Source organism: Kogia breviceps, chromosome 5 (assembly GCF_026419965.1).
Source record: "Kogia breviceps isolate mKogBre1 chromosome 5, mKogBre1 haplotype 1, whole genome shotgun sequence".
NCBI classification, from domain to species: Eukaryota; Metazoa; Chordata; class Mammalia; order Artiodactyla; family Physeteridae; genus Kogia; species Kogia breviceps.
Window position 1 is genome coordinate 12,131,141 of NC_081314.1, and position 15,473 is coordinate 12,146,613.

At 37.0% G+C, this 15,473-nt stretch overlaps 1 protein-coding gene across 3 annotated transcripts in view; it reads left to right on the forward strand.

The window, feature by feature from the left end:
- ATR (ATR serine/threonine kinase) overlaps positions 1 to 15,473 on the forward strand; it is a 107,272-nt gene that overhangs the window by 23,553 nt on the left and 68,246 nt on the right. For 2 of the 3 annotated variants that reach the window (XM_059064922.2, XM_067033624.1), the window contains exons 16-21: positions 1,209 to 1,394; positions 7,286 to 7,378; positions 9,107 to 9,237; positions 10,730 to 10,873; positions 13,618 to 13,711; positions 14,698 to 14,823. In XM_059064922.2, coding sequence (XP_058920905.1) covers positions 1,209 to 1,394; positions 7,286 to 7,378; positions 9,107 to 9,237; positions 10,730 to 10,873; positions 13,618 to 13,711; positions 14,698 to 14,823 — 774 coding nt within the window. The remainder of the gene's footprint in view (positions 1 to 1,208; positions 1,395 to 7,285; positions 7,379 to 9,106; positions 9,238 to 10,729; positions 10,874 to 13,617; positions 13,712 to 14,697; positions 14,824 to 15,473) is intronic. The other variant, XM_067033623.1, reaches the window with a different exon arrangement.

Sequence of the window (15,473 nt, forward strand, 5' to 3'; positions counted from 1 at the left end):
ACTGTGGCATGCAGACTTCCTAGTTGCAGCATGCAAACTTCTTAGTTGCAGCATGTGGGCTTCTTATTTACAGCACACAGACTCTTAGTTGTGGCATGCATGTTGGATCTAGATCCCTGACCAGGGATCAAACCTGGGACCCCTGCATTGGGAGCATGGAGTCCTTCCCACTGGACCACCAGGGAAGTCTCAGCTAATTTCATTTTAGAATTTATTAATTGATTGGAGCTGTAAAATGACTAATGATATGCAAGTAATTACATCTATTGGAAGACGCAGTATCCTTCAACTGTAGTACAATGTCAGCACTGAGTTTACTTAGTGCTCTGATTACAGTTTGGCCCTACAGTTTCTTGCTAGTTTTCAAATTTAAAATGATAGCTTGTGCTTCTTTTTTTGGTGTTATAGTAGCAACAATATCAGGAATAAGAGGCTACATGGGAACAAGAGAACTTGTCAGATATGCATATGTAACTCTACTGTTTTTCTCTGATGTTAATTTATTTCACGTATTTCATGATATGCCAACTATGGATCTCTTTCCACATGAGACTTTTTGAATATTGAGTGTATTTATTCATTTTGAGAAAGAAAATCTTTATTGTAAAAGTGGAATGATAATAACATTTCAGTGCTTCTTACTACATGTCAGAAACTTTGCTAAACAATCTTTATGGATCATTTCACTTGGGTAACTCCTCACAGTTACCCAGTGAGATAAAAGTACTATTTTTCCATTTGATAGATTAGAAAACTAAGGCAGAGAAAGGTCAGATTAGGTTACTTGTCTAAGTCACAGCACAACTAATAAATGATAATGCTGGAATTTAAATATCAGCAGTCTGACCAGAAAGACTGTGCTCTGAGCCACTGATTTTCCTGTCAACATTACATTTCCATGAATAATGAGTGGATGACATTTTGAACCTTTATAGAAAACTAGAACTCCCTTTTTAAAATTTTATTTCAAAATAAGGTCTGATCACTTGTTTTCATTACCTGTAGCCCATGGCAGACATACCAGGAGAAATCAAGGTCAGAATCCTTTTCCAGTGACTTTGTTATATCATTAGTAATGCTTGTCACCTGATCTAGAGCTCCTGATTAATTAATAGTGTATTAAAATCAGTATACTTATTTCCAAGATATTAGTATGGAGAAAAAAAGAAACTTTTTTTAAAAGTTTTTGAAATGTGTCTTTGGGTTAGAATGAAACAGAAATTGAACTCGGGAGCCTGTTGAGACAAGATTTCCAAGGACTGCATAATGAATTATTGCTACGTATTGGAGAACACTATCAACAGGTTTTCAATGGTTTGTCAATACTTGCCTCATTTGCATCTAGTGACGATCCATATCAGGGCCCAAGAGATATCACGTCACCCGAACTAATGGTAAGGAGTATGTTGTATGGGTTTTTTGCTTGGTTTTTCTACTTTTTGTAGCTTAATTATGAAATTGGAGAAACAGGTGTTTTATATATTTTCCAAATGCTAGAGATTTACTTAAATTTTCAGTTGGGATTTCTATTTTGAAAAGGCTGATGATTTAAATTACATGGTCACAGCATACATACTAGCATTGAAAAATATGCATTTTCATATGATCTTACATTTTATTTTTTCATTGGGTAAAAATGTTCATTTTTCTTCACCACTTTTTCACTGTAGATTGGAGTGCGTTTTGTAGCTCCCCCCCACTACCCCTTCCGTGGCATGACATGTTAACTTTATCACTTCTAACTATATTTAAATCCATTATTAGATTTAAGATAAGTTAGAAAATGTTATTCCTTTTTGTCTTTCCTTGTCTTAAATTCGTATCTGAAATCATCTTACTATTTTATTTCTTCACCTGAAAAAACATAAATCCTGAGGCTTACTATTTTTTCTTTTGATTGCTTTCATTCTTTCAAGAGACTCTAATGTTGCTGATATTTTGCTGATATTTTGGCTATCAGCAAAATATCTTGAGAGGTTTCTGTCTCTGCTTTCTCATTTCCCATTCATTCTTTAGCTTATTCTAGCCTGACTCTGTTCTAAATATTCTACTGTAATTCTCATCCTGTCAAGGTCAAAAACAGTCTTCGTGCTATCAAATCTAATGGTCACTTCTCTTTTCCTATCTTATTCGGCTTCCAGTAGCATTCAGTACAACTGACCATCCTTTCTTATGTGGCATCTGTGACACTGCATTTTCTTGATTTTCTTTTCGCTTCACTGTCTACTCATTCTTTTTTTTAAATTTATTTTATTGAAGTATAGTTGATTTACAGTTTTGTGTTAATTTCTGCTGTATAGCAAAGTGATTCAGTTAACATATATATATTCTTTTTCATAGTCCTTTCCATTATGGTTTATTATAGGATACTGAATATAGTTCCCTGTGCTATACAGTAGGACCTTGTTGTTTATCCATTCTATATATAATAGTTTGCATCTGCTAATCCCAAACTCCCAATCTATCCCTCCTCTCCCCTCCCCCTTAGCAACCACAGGTCTGTTCTCTATGTCTGTGAGTCTGTTTCTGTTTGGTCAATAAAGTTCATTTGTGTCATATTTTAGATTCCACATATCAGTGATAGCATATGGTATTTGTCTTTCTCTTTCTGACTTATTTCACATAGTATTCACATAGTATGATAATCCCTTGGTTCATCCATGTTGCTGCAAATGGCATTATTTCATTCTTTTTTATGGCTGAGTAGGATTCCATTGTATATATGCACCACATCTTCTTTATCCATTCATCTGTTGATTGTCCACTCATTCTTTTTTTTTCCTTTTTTTGTCCACTCATTCTTTTTTTTTAAGGTGATAGATTTTCCATTTATTCTTATATCCATTTAGTAAATAGTACACTTGAAGATTTCCATTCCATCTACATTTTCTGTATGTTGGCATCAAATTTTTCATAATGTTCTGTTACTATTTTTATAAAGTCTGTAGGATTTGTAGTGCTGTCTGAAATTTCTTTCATGTTATTAGAAATGTGTGTCTTCTCTCTTTTTCCCTCGGTCGTGGTGGCTAGGATTCATGAATGTTTTCAAGAATTAGTTTATTTTTTGCCTTAATTGATTTTCTCTACTTTTTGGTTGTCTTCATTATTAGCTACCCTTGTCATTATTATTCCCGCCTTCTACCTTCATTTGAAATAATTTGCTATTTTTTCTTAAAGTCTTCGTGTGATATGTTAGGTCATCGATTTTTTTTTTTTTTTTTTTTTTTTTTTTTTTTTGTGGTACATGGGCCTCTCACTGCTGTGGCCTCTCCCGTTGCAGAGCACAGGCTCTGGACGCGCGGTTCAGTGGCCGTGGCTCACGGGCCCAGCCGCTCAGCGGCATGCAGGATCCTCCCAGACCGGGGCACGAACCCGCGTCCCCTGCATCGGCAGGCAGACTCTCAACCACTGCGCCACCAGGGAAGCCCTCATCAATTTTTTTTTTTTTATCATCTTTATTTGAGTATAACTGTTTTACAATAGTGTGTTAGTTTCTCCTTTATAACAAAGTGAATCAGTTATACATATACATATGTTCCCATATCTCTTCCCTCTTGCGTCACCCTCCCTCCCACCCTCCCTATCCCACCCCTCTAGGTGGTCACAAAGCACAGAGGTGAACTCCCTGTGCTATGCGGCAGCTTCCCACTAGCTATCTAATTTACATTTGGTAGTGTATATATGTCCCTGCCACTCTCTCACATCATCACCGCTTACCCTTACCCCTCCCCATATCCTCAAGTCCATGCTCTAGTAGGTCTGTATTTTATTCCCGTCCTACCACTAATCTCTTCATGACAATTTTTTTTTCTTAGATTCCATATATATGTGTTAGCATACAGTATTTGCTTTTCTCCTTCTGACTTACTTCACTCTGTATGACAGACTCCAGGTCTATCCACCTCATTACAAATAACTCAGTTTCATTTCTTTTTATGGCTGAGTAATATTCCATTGTATATATGTGCCACATCTTCTTTATCCATTCATCTGTTGATGGACACTTAGGTTGCTTCCATGTCCTGGCTATTGTAAATAGAGCTGAAATAAACATTTTGGTACGTGACTCTTTTTGAATTATGGTTTTCTCAGGGTATATGCCCAGTAGTGGGATTGTGAGGTTGTCCACTCATTCTTTTTTTTTTTTTTTTTTGTGGTACACGGGCCTCTCACTGTTGTGTCCTCTCCCTTTGTGGAGCGCAGGCTCCGGATGCACAGGCTCAGCGGCCATGGCTCACGGGCCCAGCCGCTCCGTGGTATGTGGGATCTTCCCAGACTGGGGCACGAACCCGTGTCCCCTGCATCGGCAGGCGGACTCTCAACCACTGCGCCACCAGGGAAGCCCTATCCACTCATTCTTAATCTTTACTTTATCCTCTAAATGTTAGATTGATTCAGTACTGTGTAATTGGGTCTTTTTCTCTATAAATATTCTCTCTTTAAATGAGAGAGAATCTGAATTCATCTGGTCCTGTAATATGATTTACATTTTGATGATTTCAGAGTGGAAATTCTAGTCCAGACCTCTCTTGAGCTTTGGACTTTTGGGCTTATGCAAGTTAGGTCCTGGCAGGAAACAGATGGCATACACAAAAATGTTTCACTGAAAAGAATTTAATGAAGGGACTATTTTCATTGATATGGGCAAGGTTAAGAGAACCAGCAGGGAATGTTAAGCAACCCAGGGACTAGAAACGGCAGAAAACATATGCTCCCCTTAGTCCTAGGCAGGAAGAAATGACGTTACCAGAGCCTGGTTGAGAGCTAGAACCATGGTGCGGGGGAAGGGCTCTCATTGTATATAACCTCTGCCAGGGCCACCTCACAACGCAGAGAGAGCAGGAGGTATAAATACCACATGCTCTCCTCCTGCCCTTTGTTCCCTTGTTGGTGCCTCCTGTTGACTGAATTTAGTGGGAAGCCAGAGGGAAAGATATCTTGAGTGATTAAATCTGGTTAGCCTCCTAGGCACACAGCAAGGCAGAAAAGAGCAGAGAATGGATCTGAGGATGAGGGAAGATGGCAGATAGAGACTGTCCAGCTTCCTCTTTGTAATCTCTATTTGTCCGTCTTTTAAGCATCTCAAACAAGTCCGAACATTACATGTCTGTTAAAAAATCTTTATTTTCCCTTTAACGTGTTTCTCTCACAGTCTTCCCTTCTCAGGAGATGGTACCAGTGTCTACCTAGAAGCTCAGTTGCTTCAAAACCTGGAAGGTATTCGTGAGCCCTTCATTTCTTATATCCTTTAAAATTGAGTATCAACAAGTCTTTCAAGTCTAGCCCCCAAATATATCTTTCCATCTCTGCCGCCACCACCCTTATACAAGTGACCATCATCTTTCTCCAGGAATACTGTAAAAACCTCCTAACAGTTCTCTCCTTTTGCTCTTCCTTTCCTGCATCTTTAATCAGCTATTTACACAGCATTTGAAGTACTCTTCTTACAACTTATACTCACATTATCCCCTGTCTAAATTCCTTCTATTGTTTTCATTGCTCTTATAAGGCTGTACGTGGTCTGTATATCTTTCCACCCTCATATTGTGCAACTTTTATCTTCCTTTCTCCCTGTATTTCAGCATTGTTTTGTTTGTGTTTCTTAAACATGTCAAGTTTTTTCCTGCTTCAAAGCCTTTGCAGAATGTAGTTTCTTTATTTGGAATATTATCCTGGATCTTTTTCATTCTTTAGATCTCAGAGTTTCCTGATCACCCTGTCTAAGTTCCTGATCACCTCATCCCGGTTCTCTCTCATGTGATCATGTTTATTTCTTTATAGCACGTATCACAACCTGTGTTCATATTTACTTGTTTAATGTCTTCTTCTCATATCAGTGTCCCATGAAAGCTAGTAGGGAGAGCTTATCTCGTACACCTGGCACAGTATTCTAGGCATACATAATAAATATTTGGTGAGTGGCAGATGAACGAACTATTTGTCTAAATGTAAGAGCTTTAAAATTGGAATGTTGACACAGACTATGTGAGTATCATCTATATCTGCTTTTCATTTAAGAATGGGCTGGAACCATGCAATTAGTGAATTATGGCTTATTAAACCTAAGTTGAGTTTTAATCCAAATCAGAAGTTTGTAAATTAAATGTAATTTTAGGCTTTGGTAAAACAGATGATTCTCTGTGCTTTGGAAGAGAAAAAAGGTTTATTCCAACATCTAACCTGGAGAACGTGTTGGACACCTAATTTCCTCTCTACTGTGAGGTAGTGCACACCCTGCTTACTGCCCCCCGACCCCAGCCTGGCAGTGTGTGTAACCTAGAGATACTTAAATTAGGTGCCTCAATGCCAAACAATGCAACTTTCTTGTGGAGTTGGAAAATATTCTAATTGCTACCTCTCCCCAGCCCCCCCAACTTTTTTTTTGGTCCCTTTTCTTGCCTATACATAAAGATTTTTAAAGAGGGGAAAATTCTTCTTTGCAGAGTACTCACTTTCCCAGTTTTTAATAATACTAACTTAAGTTTATTTAACACTTTACTATATTCTAAGTGCTTAACACGTGTTATCTTATTTAATCTCTATAACAACTCTATGCAGTTGGTGCTTTCATTGTCCCATCTTACAGACCCAGAGGAGCTAAGTAACTTATCCAGCATCAAATACTAGGAAGTGTCAAAACTGGGATTCAAACCCAGATTTGGCTATTAAACCCATACCCTCTCCTCTAGGACCCTTTTTCAAGAAAGAATTAACCCTGTCCACTTCAGGAGACCCAAAGTGCCATGGACAATGATACCTAACCTGTAATTGTTGATGCCCAAGGCTTGTACCTCTTTATTACTATTACATCCGGGGATATTGACCTCTATGTCAGACCTTCATTCTGGCAGGGTACCTGTTCCGTAAACAAGTACTTTTTTTTTTTTCCACCTTATCTCTAAATGCTCTAGATAAGGACATTCACTTGTCTTTCTATTCTTCTTCTCCTTAAGATAAATATCCTCTCCACTCTGGTTGCTGACATAAGTCAGATCCTGAGAATCCCACCATAGCTCAACTGTAATTCAAAAGCTTATGATTTTCTCACTGTACAGTACTATTTAATCATATTTTGATTGTAAATCAGTTTCACTAATTTTTAAAGTATTACATGTGAAAATATATGCTTTGGGAAAAATTTAATTCACCAACTGTTTATTTCCAATATTCTAATGTAGTTAGATAAAATAGAAATAATATAAATAAATTGTTGATTTATGAAATTTGATCTGTATAAAACTTATATAGTACCTTTTTTATGTGGGTTTTTTTTTTTTTTTCTTAGGCTGATTATTTGCAACCCAAGTTGTTGGGCATCTTGGCCTTTTTTAACATGCAGTTACTGAGCTCCAGTGTTGGCATTGAAGATAAGAAAATGGTAGGTGGTGATAGTTGAGTTGCAAAGTGCCAGAACAAATTCATATAGAATATGCAGGAGACATGACTTCTCCTTCTAGCTACAAACATTCAAGGATGAAAAATAATCAAACACATGATATTCTGTGTTCCTGAACAACTCACATAAGCTTTTGGGGAATCTAAAAAGAAAAATTGTATCATTTACTGTTCTTTTGTTTATAGGGACTGAAAACTCACCCAAACTGGCTTAAAGGAATTTGTTGGCTCTGTAACTAAAAGTGTAAGGATAATATAGCTTCGGGCATAGCTTGATTTTGGACACAGTGTTCTCAGAATTAATCAGTTAGCTCAAATTCCTTTGGATTGGCTCTAACTTAAGTGCTAGGTGATGGCCCCAACAGCTTCAGGCTCACGTCATCACAACATCTAGCTCAGTGGGAAGAAAAGAGACCAGCACTGCCTGATAGCTCAAACAGAAGTTGCATTATTGAATGTGTTGGCCCAAATTGGTCTCATGTGAGTCATGGCCCATGGTGCTTTTGAATACCAAAAATGTTAAGTTACAGAAAGTAAAGTAACTTCAGTATTTGTCAGTGTATGTTTAAATGCATTTGGCACAGTGAAATTTCCTTATGATTGCTGTCACAATTGGTCACCCCTGGAAATTTTTGTCTGTAGATTGGGATAGAATTTTAGATACTGATTAAATTTCCCTTTTTATTGGTCTCCACTCTTCAGTCAGTAAAATTATAATAAAAGCCCATGAATGGAAGCTTTTATTTCAGTCTGTACTCCCCTTCTCTTAATTAATTAACCTCTAAAAATTTCAGCAACCAATACTTGTCCTTTTGGTGTCAACTGGTAAATTTAATCCCCCAAATAACTTCTATCTATGTGAAATCTTTCTTACTGTTATCCCAAGTGAGAGAATAACCTCCAATCTAAGAAAACTAGAGTTTGTTTTAAACCATAAAGAGTTTGCCTATTTTGGCACATAGTTAAGGTTGACTGGAGAGTTTCTTTACCCCTTCATTAGAATCTGGAGCTATTCATACAAGTCTGATTCTGTATTCCACACCAATAAAAATGTGTGTAGGGCTTCCCTGGTGGCGCAGTGGTTGAGAATCCGCCTGCCGATGCAGAGGACACGGGTTCGTGCCCCGGTCCGGGAAGATCCCACATGCCGCGGAGCGGCTGGGCCCGTGAGCCATGGCCGCTGAGCCTGCGCGTCCGGAGTCTGTGCTCCGCAACGGGAGAGGCCACGACAGTGAGAGGCCCGTGTACCACACACACACACACACACACACACAAAAAAAAAATGTGTGTATTATTTTCTGAGTATGTCATTAGTTACCTATTTGTTTTATTACTAAATTAGAGCATGTTGAATTTAGTACCATTAGGACAAAAATGCATGTGCTGCATAGCAGTTTGGGATGGATATGAAGAAGATTAAACAATAGGTATTATATTCTTAATAAATTTGAAAATTACTGCTTAAGAGGACCACCAGAACCAAAATAACAAATCACCTTCAAAGAGGGGAAAAAAAAGAACTCAACTCGTGTTTTTCAAATTTATAACTTACATAAGCACTTGGACAGAATAAACTGCCAACATTTATTAGACCCTGTGTTGCCAGAGAATAGGTACTCGGAGATTAGCGTGGGAAGCGCTTGTCCTTAGGGCTCATCTGCTCCTGCCAGCTTCTTTATAGCTTTATTTTGAAGCCCTGCTTACTTTACAGGCCTTGAACAGTTTGATGTCTTTGATGAAATTAATGGGACCCAAACATGTCAGTTCTGTGAGGGTGAAGATGATGACCACGCTGAGAACTGGCCTTCGATTCAAGGATGATTTTCCTGAATTGTGTTGCAGGTAAATGACTGCCTGAGTTCATTAGATTTTTTGCATTTCCCAATAGCACTAACTTGATTTCTTATCTCTTTGAGGGAATTTGGATTCAAACCAGAAATAAGAAATAGTTAAGACAGAAAGCCTATTTGTATTGAAAAGGGAATATGTTTCCTTCTTTAAAAACATTTTTCTGTGAAGTATTTTAATATACTGGGAAATAGAATAATATAATGAACCCCTGTGTACCCGTTTCCCACCTCAGCAGTTATCAATATTGTTAATCTTATTTAATCTTTCCACCTCTGCCTTTTTTATTGTTACTTGGAATGTTTTAAAGAAAACCCAGTATCATATCACTATACTTCTAAATATACCTCAGATGTATCTAGAGGATAAGGACATTTAAAAATATATATAACCATCATAAATTATTATACTTAGCAGAACTAATAGAATTCCTTAATATCATCTAAAATTCAGCTTTCCCCAATTGTCTCAAAGATGTTTTTTGCCAAAGATGTTGGTTTGCTTGAATTAGAATCCACATAAGATGCACATGTCACACATTTGATTGTTTGACCCCCTAAGTAACTCTTACAAACAGATTCATCCCTTAAGTCTCCTCCCCACATTTCTTTTAGGCCACTGAGATTTTGGCGTGTAGGATTTAGCTGATTGCTAATTTAATTTAATTTCAATAATACTGCTAACAATAAAACTAGTGAATGCAGTTTAAGCTTCTGAAAGTTTGTTCTTGACTGTATTTTATTGGAGATGTACAGTCAGAATAATATATTTTACTATATTCAATATATTTTACTATATTTACTATATTTTACTATATTTACTATATTTTATTGGAGATGTACAGTCAGAATAATATATTTTACTATATTCAAAATCCTGTGATAACCCATAATGGAAAAGAATATTAGAAAGAATTTTTTAAAATAATATGTTTTAAAGTCATGTGAAATAATTCTTTCGTGTATAGCTGTGCCATCTACTTGGTATTATTAGGTTCAGTTTAAGTTTGCTTAAAATTTTTAGAGGTCGCTTTTTCCTTCTATTTTATTTAATTTAAAAATCATATAAAACATTTACTTTGTCCCAATTTCAAATTTGTGTAAGAAGTTACACTCAGAGAATCTAGCCTTCATTCCTGAATTGCTATAAATAGATGTGTCTATTTTTATTAATTTTTGTATAATCCCCCCCTTTCTAAAAGTATAAGCAAATGCACACTTACTCACAGATACTTTTTTTTTCCGTGTTAACCCTGCGCCAGAAGGTAGCATATTATAAGCATTGTTTTTTCACCTTGCTTTTTTTGACTTAGTGTATTATAGAGATCACTCTATTTGAGTATACAGTACTGACCTTTATTCCATTTTTACAGCTGCCTTGTAATTTTTTTGCTTGTATGTATCATTGTTTGTTCATCTAATAATTAACTTTATTATTTGCAAATAATAAAAATGATGTGACTTTTAACTTTTGTTTTTTCACATAGGGCTTGGGACTGCTTTGTTCGTTGCCTGGATCACGCTTATCTAGGCTCCCTTCTTAGTCATGTAATAGTAGCTTTGTTACCTCTGATACACATCCAGCCTAAAGAAACTGCAGCTATATTTCACTACCTCATAATTGAAAACAGGTATTGTAAATGAAATTAATAAAGATAACAGCTTTTTATTATTGCATTTTTATGTCTCAGGGTATTAGGGTTACTGTTGGTAGTGTGGAACTGTTCACATTCTTTTTAATTTAGAATCCGTTAATAAACAGAAGTAATTGACATGCTTTAAGTCAGTACATACCAAACTGATGCTCTTTCAGTTGTGACATGGCTTTTGTTATTATTATATTTTAAGCTTAGTAGTTAGTAGGTCAATAACTCAAAATTATTTTTCATCAATTTTGAAAGGGGTGAGAATAATATTACCTTTCTTCTCACAGTTAAAAGGCAGACAGTTGAATGCATGAGAAAGATTAGGAGAGCTAATAACTTTTTTTCTACAGCTTACCTTAGTTGAAACCTTTATTACTTCATTGCATTAACCTTTTAACCAGCCTCCCTTCCTTTAAGGTTTTATTATGTTTCTTCATATTGTTCATATTTTAAAACATCTCTTTTTTTTTTTTTTTTTTTTTTTTTTGTTTGTTTGTTTTTTTTTTTTTTTTTTTTTTTTTTTTTTTTTTTTTGCGGTATGCGGGCCTCTCACTGTTGTGGCCTCTCCCGTTGTGGAGCACAGGCTCCGGACGCGCAGGCCCAGCGGCCATGGCTCACGGGCTCAGTTGCTCCGCGGCATGTGGGATCTTCCCGGACCAGGGCACGAACCCGTGTCTCCTGCATCGGCAGGCGGATTCTCAACCACTGCGCCACCAGGGAAGCCCTAAAACATCTCTTTATCTGTATCATTTCAGCGTGCAGAGACATTCTGTGTTTCTCCATTTCCTAGTTGATAAATTCCAAATTGTTTATTTTGATATTCAAGGCTTTCTAAAATCTGGCCACATCTTATTTCTTAAAATCATTTCCCAAGATTTTTCAAAGCCGATATTAGGCTGTAGCCAATCCAGACTGCTAATGCAAGACTATGCATTACTCATGGGCTTCCCTGGTGGCACAGTGGTTGAGAGTCCATCTGCCGATACAGGGGACACGGGTTTGTGCCCCGGTCCGGGAAGATCCCACATGCCGCGGAGCGGCTGGGCCCGTGAGCCATGGCCGCTGAGCCTGCGTGTCTGGAGCCTGTGCTCCACAATGGGAGAGGCCACAACAGTGAGAGCCCTGCGTACCCCCCCCCAAAAAAAAAAACCACATTACTCCTTCCCATTTTTATTTTTCACTCAGGCTGCTTTTTAGCCTGGAATGTCTTTCTATACACTTAAATTTTTTTTTGGTCCATTTTTGCACATACTGTTTTATGTCATAGTTACTTCTGAAAAATTAGGATTTAAGTACTATTTATTTACTTACTTATCTTTATGCTATTGCAGTTCCATTAATCATTTTCTGTAACTGTTCAATCAGGGTGAAAATACAGAAGAAAAGGTTAATAGAGTTTTTTTCCAATTAAAATACTTTTATTTTTGGTATTTTGTATATAATGGAACAATGTAATCACTGATCTAGATCACTTTTCAAATACCTTTTGGATTATTATGCAAATAGTATATCTTGCTGTTTATTTTAGAGGAATCATTTCTCTGCCTTTTCATATAATAAAAAAATTATCAGGCTTCCCTGGTGGCGCAGTGGTTGAGAGTCCGCCTGCCGATGCAGGACACACGGGTTCGTGCCCCGGTCCGGGAAGATCCCACATGCCACTGAGCATCTGGGCCCGTGAGCCATGGCCGCTGAGCCTGCGCATCCAGAGCCTGTGCTCTGCAACGGCAGAGGCCACAACAGTGAGAGGCCCGTGTACCGGAAAAAAAAAAAAAAAAAATTCTCTTTCACTCTGCCAGATAGAAGACCTTAAGCTCTCTGGGTGAAGGAGTTACTGCAGCTTTCTTTATTGTTACATCCCCAGTTTCTAGCAAATAGTAGCACATAGTAGTTGCTTAATACCTGTTTGTTGCATGAGTTAATGAAGACTAGAATTTAGAAACACTTTTTTTGGACCCAGAAATATTAGGGCTTTATATTTGAAGCAAGTTAAAAATTGTAGCCTCAGTAAGAATTACTTACATATTTTTCTCTAGTATATCTTTGTGAGAATTTGTGTTGTGGGGTTGGGTTTGTATTGCCACATTATAAACCACTCCAAAACCTAGTGTCTTAAAACAACAAACATTTTTATTTACTCATAATTTTGCAGTCTGGGCTGGGTTCAGCTGGTCAGTTCCTTGGCTGTTCTTACCAATGGTCATTGCAGTCAGCCAGCAGGTAGACTTGGCTGGGCTTCTCCCTCTTTCATTTAGTCTCAGAGCTTCTCTCTCTCTCTCCATGTAACCTGTCTCTGATGGTAGCCAGACTTCTTACATGGTGACTCAGGACTCTCATGAGGACAAAACCAGAAGCTTCCAGACCTTTTTAACACTTAGGCCCCAAATAGGCCCAACATCTCTTCTGCCACATTCTGTTTTTTAAAGCAAGTCACACACCTAGCCCAAATTGAAGGTGAAATGGCTATACATAGGAGTATATACCAAGACATAGAGATTATTCAGGGCCACTAATGTAGCAGACTGCCACAGGGTGATTTGGTTAGATTTGATTATTTGCCACTAATACCTGAGCATCCTAGACATGGTTAGGAAAAATACTTTGCATGTCAGCAGTCAACTAGCACTTTCAAGTGTGAATTAAGTTGGCCTTAGTTTCAACCTCTGCTTTGTATTTTTTTTAAATTTCATATTCAGCAAGTAATTCTTTTTCTTCCAACTAACTCTTAGGGATGCTGTGCAAGATTTTCTTCATGAAATATATTTTTTACCTGATCATCCAGAATTAAAAAAGATAAAAGAAGTTCTACAGGAATACAGAAAGGTATTTAATTTTTTATGTATGGTTTAAGAGATCATTGATACAAATTATTCCTAAGTTCCAGAGCACTGAATAGAGATTCTTTAGAATCATATCTAAGGATATTACAGTCATTCTGATGGCTAATTTCTGATGACTAGATAATCCTATCTTGAGTCCATGATTTTTAGAAGGAAGTTTTAGCATCTAGATCAAAGATGTAATAGGATTAGATAGAACAGAGAGCAAAGGATACAGTTCTTATGCCTTTACTACCCAGATCACTATGTTCTTACTTACAGTCCCTAAAAGAAGTGACTGTAGCTGCATACTCTGAGTAAAGAAAAAAAGCTGTGGGAGGATTCCAATTTTTTTGTGCTACAAACCATGTTATGGCAGTGTCAGATCTGATTCTGAGCTTTAGAAGGGGAATCATCTGTAGTTCCAACATCCTGAAGTTCAGTGAACTCTCTGAAATTATAAATATATTAGTGGTGATTCCGTAGAATTTTCGGGTGGGAAGTGGGATACCTGACCTTGGGTCAGAGTAGCAGGTGTATTTACTACAGATCGCAAGATTGACTCTGACGACTTTATATGCTTTTTTACTGGGTCAGTCATCACTCATAAGAAAGTAAGTAGTCAAAATAAGGGGTGAATTATCTGCTTAATCTGTAGACCTCGTTCAAGGCTATTGTGTAGCCCTTTGTAAATTAAGGGAAACTTGCCTTTCTTACCAAGGAGGATTTATTTTGGATAAGTAAAGTCTTTAGTTGAAATAAAATTTTTCTCCAGATCTAAAGATTTTAGAATGAAATCCCTTTCCCTGAGAATTACTAAAAGTTCATATGCTATACAAAGGAAGAGATATAAATTATTTTTTAAAACTGCTTTCAATTGGGGTACAGTTTAACTACTTTAATGGTAACTATGTAGGAAATACAGGCCTTCTGAAATGGTTCCTGAAGTGGTTAATTGATAAGGTGTATCTCTCTGTGCTCTTTATATAGGAGACCTCTGAGAGTACTGATCTTCAGACAACTCTTCAGCTGTCCATGAAAGCAATTCAGCATGAGAATGTAGATGTTCGTATTCATGCTCTTACAAGCTTGAAGGAAACCTTGTATAAAAATCAGGTATACTAAGATATAATTAAAGAGCTATAGAAAAGAAAGGTTGGAAGTTTAAAGAAAAGATGACCGATTGGTGTATTTGCTTGAGAGCCACTGGTTCAATGAAAGAAGTCATTTTTATTTTACCAAGATTATCAGATATGACTTAGAATCAGTAACTCATGAGATACCCTTTGAGGCTGAAGAGCTTTGCGTATTTTTGTTTTTGTTTTTGAAGGGTCATGATTTGGCAGTTTTATTTTAGGTTTACTGCATCTTCCTGAGGAAGGGTTGTTTGTGTTTTGTACAGCAGCAGTTTCTGTGAGTTTTCTCATATAATTTCCTGTAGCTATCTTTCATATACAATTTCAGTAATTATGCCATTTTACATTTTGATGGAATTAACTGTTTTAATGAAGCTAAATTTTAAAATTTCCTTTCTTATGGGACCATGAACTTTATTCTTTTCCTTGTCAGCATAATGTAGATTATCCCTAACCTTGGTAAGAGTGAGAATTGGTATTTAAAATACCAGATCACTATAGACTATAAATCTATAAAGTGGAAAAATTTTAAATGAGGTGTTCATTTTTGCATATCAAGAACCCATATGATGGGTCTTCCCTGGTGGGCCAGTGGTTAAGACTTTGCCTTCCAATGCAGGGGGTATGAGG